This window comes from Rhipicephalus sanguineus, chromosome 2 (genome assembly GCF_013339695.2).
Source record: "Rhipicephalus sanguineus isolate Rsan-2018 chromosome 2, BIME_Rsan_1.4, whole genome shotgun sequence".
Lineage (NCBI taxonomy): Eukaryota > Metazoa > Arthropoda > Arachnida > Ixodida > Ixodidae > Rhipicephalus > Rhipicephalus sanguineus.
This window is the reverse complement of record NC_051177.1, coordinates 198,536,623-198,541,817: the sequence shown is the minus strand read 5'-3', so window position 1 is coordinate 198,541,817 and position 5,195 is coordinate 198,536,623. Positions and strand designations below refer to the sequence as shown.

The following is a 5,195-nucleotide window of genomic DNA, read 5'->3' as shown; positions in this document are numbered from 1 at the left end:
TCTGTCCTATCTTCTCCTTTCTTCCATTTACTTGCAATTTTCCTGGCGGCAAGGGTTTGTAGCGCCACCGACATCGACGGGATTGTACAGTGAAGAAAGAAGAGGTCTGACGTGACCTCGTGCGGCGCGGTAGCAAGGCTGGCGCGAGGGGCGCAGAAAAATAAAGAAAAAGTTAGTTGGTTTTAGGCTTCGGCGCAAGACGGACGTGTCGAGTCGTTTTCTTATGTGTGCTCCACAAATTGGTGACCCGGACGTTTGGATCAAGTAGCAACTTGTGCCTGATCATAACGTGCAACACGAAACAAAAAGACGTGGAGCCATGTCAACCACCGGTGTCACGACTCGGGGCCGAAGCACAAGCTTCTCCCAAGAAGTGGCATGGGGGTTGGGCCTCTGGTGTATGGCTTGCGCCAATCGCCGGTATGAAAGAGTCAAGGACCTTCTCCAATCAAAGAACAACAAGCTTTAATAATGCGTTTAAACAACGACAAAGATACTGTCGTGTTCTCGAGGAGCACGAAAGAAAGCGACTCTCCACACGGCTAGCTGGTAACAAAAAGCGTTTATTTCAGAGGCGCCCGGACGCGCCTGCTCTCGGGGTGTAAACCGATCCGCGCACCGGGAGGGCGCGCTGGGCTGTCCGTCGTTTACACTACGCGGCGCGTGCGTGTTACAGTAGGCGAGGCGCCATGCCACATCTCCCTCTCTTAAGTGACTACACCGTAGCGTTCAGGCACAAACACTCTGCGGCCGGAACGGGTGGTGGTTGCTGGAACCCTCGATGTCTCTGCTGCAGCATCGTTGACTGGCTTGGGCAGTGAATTATTGCTGTCGGTTCGCAGCGGGTCACCTCGCTGGGACGAAGCTCCATTGTAGAGGGCAGCTAGCGGTCCCGCGACTGTCGACGGCTCGAAATCTTCGTCGTCAGTGTCGGAGAATAATGAGGAGGGAAGCGGTTGCGCTTTCTTCTGCGAGGCCGGCAATGGGACGAGCATCTTTCTGTTGCGACGCACGTGTCCGCGCTCTGTTTTGACCCAGTAGGAACGGGGAGTGTCTGCTTGTTGAGTTATCTCCCCCTCGCATTTGAGGTCTCGCACCCAGACAAGGGTGTTTGGAGAGAGAGCTGGTAGGTCCTTAGCCGCATGACGACGGTTGAAGTTTCGCCTCTGGCGTTGTTTTGCTTCGAGGTCCCTTTTCGTCACTTGTTTGTTGTCGACGTTTCCGGGAACTATAGGAGGGCAGGAAATGCAGGAACTAGAGAGCGTAGCTGGCGTCCCATGAGCAATTTAGCCGGGCTGAAGCCTGTCGGCCCCGGCGTGTCTCTGTAGGCCAGTAGGGCGAGGTACGGATCGTCTGCTTTCTCGAGCAGATGTTTCACTGTTTGGACGGCGCGTTCCGCTTCCCCGTTGGCCTGCGGATGAAGAGGGCTGCTCGTGGTGTGGTTGAAGCCGTATGCTTTAGCGAATTCTGCGAATGCCGAGCTCGAGAATTGTGGGCCGTTGTCGGATACCACTGTCACAGGGATGCCATGACGAGCGAAAATGCTTTTGAGGTGGTTAATGACGGCGTCTGCGGAGGTGGAAGCCAGGAGTGCAATCTCGGGGTACCGTGAGCGATAGTCCACACATATCATGTAGTTCTGTCCCCGAAGTTGGAATAAGTCGATCCCCACCATCTGCCACGGAAGCTCTGGTGTAACTGTCGGCAGAAGCGGCTCGGCTCTTTGCGGTCGGTTTATAGCACAAGTTTCACAGTTAGAAACCATTCGCTGGAGTTCTGATGAGATTCCTGGCCACCACACAGACTGCTTTGCCCTTTCTCTGCAGCGTCCGATGCCTTGGTGCCCCTCATGTAGGCGAGTGAGAATTTCGCTTCTCAGAGAATGAGGAATCACTAGGCGTGTTCCGTACAGCAGATAGCCATCGTTTTCGGACAGACTTGTTCGGTACTGCCAAAACGGAGAGAGGGGGGCTGGGACGCTGCGTTTTTCCGGCCATCCGTTGAGGCAAAAGCACAGAAGACGCTGGCAGACCTCGTCTTCTTTTTGAGCTTTCTTCACTGGATCGAAGGCGGAAGTTTGCAGACCCATGAGTGCACCCTCTACGTAGGCGCTCACTTCATCACAAGTGAGAGTTCCCGCTGTCGAACTGCTTGCAGTTGGTGCTCTCGAGAGAGTGTCAGCAGTAGCAATACTTTTTCCTGGGACGTACTGCATGACGTAGCGGAAGTGCATGAGGCGCATGCGGAAGCGTTGAATTCGTGGTGGCAGCAGATCGAGAGACTCTTTTCCCAGGAGGGTGATCAAAGGTTGATGATCTGTTTGAAAGGTTGCCGTGAGACCACGCAGGTATTCTTCGAACCGTTCGGCTCCCCAGGTTAGAGCCAAGGCTTCCTTTTCTATCTGAGCATACCGCGTTTCGGCGGGCGTTAGGGACCTTGAGGCGAATGCGACTGGGCGGTTGTTCCCATCCGGTTGCACTTGTAGCAGTACTGCGCCCAATCCGTAGGCTGATGCGTCTGCTGAGAGTGTAGTAGGATACTCCGGATGGTACTTTGCCAAGCACTGGTCCGAACAGATGAGGTCCTTGATGTTTTGGAAGTCTTTTTCCTGAGCGGGGCCCCATGTCCACTCCGACGTTTTCTTGAGGAGAACGCGGAGAGCGGCTGTCCTTTCGGCCAAATTTGGCAGGAACCTTGCCAGATGGTTCACCATCCCTAAGATCCGGCGGACTCCGGCGACGTCTGTAGGCGGCGGGAGACACTTGATAGCCTCGACTTTTTTAGGGTCGGGACGTATGCCTTGACTACTGATGACACAGCCTAGGAAGGTCACCTCCTTCACGCTGAAAGCGCATTTAGAGCGGTTGAGGGTGATTCCAGAGGAAGCAAGCTTCTTGAGAGTCGTGTCAAGGTTTCCGTCGTGCTCGGCTTGATCGCGGCCAAAGACGAGAATGTCGTCCATGAGATTGACGACTCCTGTTAGTCCACTCAGGATTTCGGACATGCGTTTTTGGAAATACTCCGGTGCTGACGTTATGCCGAATGGAAGTCTCGTGAAACAAAAGCGTCCAACTGGCGTAATGAATGTTGTCAGATCTTGGCATGCCGGGGAAAGAGGGATTTGGTGAAAGCCTGAATTTGCATCTAGTCTTGAGAAAACGGTTGCCTCACCTAATAAAGCGAGCGTCTGTTCAACTGACGGGAGGGGAAATCTTTCCCTGAGGACTGAAGAGTTGAGGCGGGTGAAGTCCACGCATATTCGGACACCTCCTGAGGGTTTCACTACCGGAACAATTCCGGCGCACCAGTCCGTAGGGCCTTCTACAGGGCGGATCACTCCTTGTTGTTGCATGCTGATGATCTCCTGCTCGACTGCTTTCCGTAGGGGCACAGGAATGCGCCTTGCCACGGTCACAGAATACGGCACAGCCGCGGGATTGAGGCGAATTGTGTACGCACCCGGCAGCAGACCCAGACCGTTGAAAAGTTCGGGATATCGTTCCTCAACGCGTTCCGTGGCGCACAGAAACTTGACGAGTCCCAAGCTTTCGATGGCAGGTAATCCAAGGAGTGGATGCTTCAGCTGCTGCACAACGTAGATGACTTGGTTCGACCTTCGCGACCTCCACGTGATCGTTGCATCGAATTTTCCGACGACCTGAAGTGCCCTGCCGCTCGGTCCTGAGAGGGTTTCGCTTGCTGGCTGGAGATGTTCAGGAATTCCAGCAAACGTAGCCGGGACAACAGAAACTTGGGCACCGGTGTCGATCTTTGCGATCAGTGGATAGCCGTTCAGGTCGACTTCGACAAGCCTTGAGTCGTGCTGAGCGTCGGCTGGTTGGTTTACCGCCCCGAGAAACATCGCTGAGGTTCCTTGCTCGAGCGTTGAGATGTCTCTTGACGACGGAACTTTTCTGCAAACACGAGCGAAATGTCCCCTTGTGTTGCACTTTGAGCACTTCTCAGTCTTTGCTGGGCACAGAGAACGAGAATGAGGCGCTCCACCGCAGTAGCCGCACGATTGACTATTTGATTTCGTGGCGTTGTTATGCGGTCGCGGCAGGTTCTTGCCTTTGCTGCGATGCTTGTGGGAGACGGCGTCGAGACCGGTATACTCTGACTTGAAGGAGGACGGTTCCCCGGAGGCCTGAAGGAGCTGCTGCTGCTGCTTGTGCACGGACTCCTTTTGGCGTGCCTTAGCGAGCGCCATGGCGAGTGTGAGGTTAGCGTCCATCTGTAGGGCTTCGCAGAGCTTCTTGTCGTGGAGTCCCAGTACGAAGCGGTCGCGGATGAGGCGATCCCGCAAGTCACCGTAGTCGCACCTGTCTGCCATGTTGTATAGGGCGGTGACGTATTGGTCGACGGTCTCTGAGGGCTCTTGTTCCCGCCAATTGAAGCACGCTGACTCGTACACGACGTTTCTCGCTTGGACGAAGTGCGAGTCAAACTTGGCCTTGACACTGTCAAAGTTTTTGCGGTCTTCCGTGGAGAGCGAGAACGTGTTGAAAATTTGTCTCGCTTGGCGACCCATTACGTAGAGCAGAGTTCGCACCTGCATTTCACGCTCTTGATGGACGAGACCCGATGCAAAGCGGTAGTCGTCGAACTCGAGGATCCATGCAGGCCACTCGGAGGCTTGATCAAACGTAAATGGCTGAGGAGGCTTTAAAGAGAAGCCTGTCGCGGCGTTCGTAGCTGCCGTAGCCGAGTCCGTCATCGTGGTCGTTGGAGACCGTTGAGGACGACGAGAGCAGGGGCTAGAAGAGACGGCAGAAGGATCCCACTTCTGACACCATGTCGTGTTCTCGAGGAGCACGAAAGAAAGCGACTCTCCGCACGGCTTGCTGGTAACAAAAAGCGTTTATTTCAGAGGCGCCCGCCTGCTCTCAGGGTTGCCAGGTACTCGAAGAACAACCCGCCAAATTATGGCGCATTAATAGCCCAAAAGTAGCCAAACGTAGCCCATAAAAATAGCCCAAAATAGCCAAAGACAATAAATCCAGACAAGACGTTTTTATTTATTATTTACTGACACAGAGCGAGTTTGTACATGAAAGAACTGAATGTACAATGTATTAAGAAAGAGATCAAGCATGTAAAACAAGTGCAAGGGAAAAAAATATGGTTACATGAATAACTTGTCGAGTGGCATTTAAACGTTGCTTTGGTTAGGACACCCCACCCACACGTCGAAA

General features: G+C 53.8%; 1 protein-coding gene across 1 annotated transcript; it reads right to left on the bottom strand.

Annotated features, from left to right (window-relative positions):
* Positions 1-1,228: 1,228 nt before the first annotated feature.
* LOC119382156 (uncharacterized protein K02A2.6-like) lies at positions 1,229-4,717 on the bottom strand. The gene has a single exon (XM_037649884.1). It carries the CDS (start codon positions 4,715-4,717, stop codon positions 1,229-1,231), a length of 3,489 nt encoding a protein of 1,162 aa, XP_037505812.1.
* Positions 4,718-5,195: the final 478 nt, after the last annotated feature.

Bases quoted from the DNA above. Each gene is read 5' to 3' on its own strand.
- LOC119382156 (XM_037649884.1), bottom strand. From the start codon at position 4,717: ATGACGGACTCGGCTACGGCAGCTACGAACGCCGCGACAGGCTTCTCT.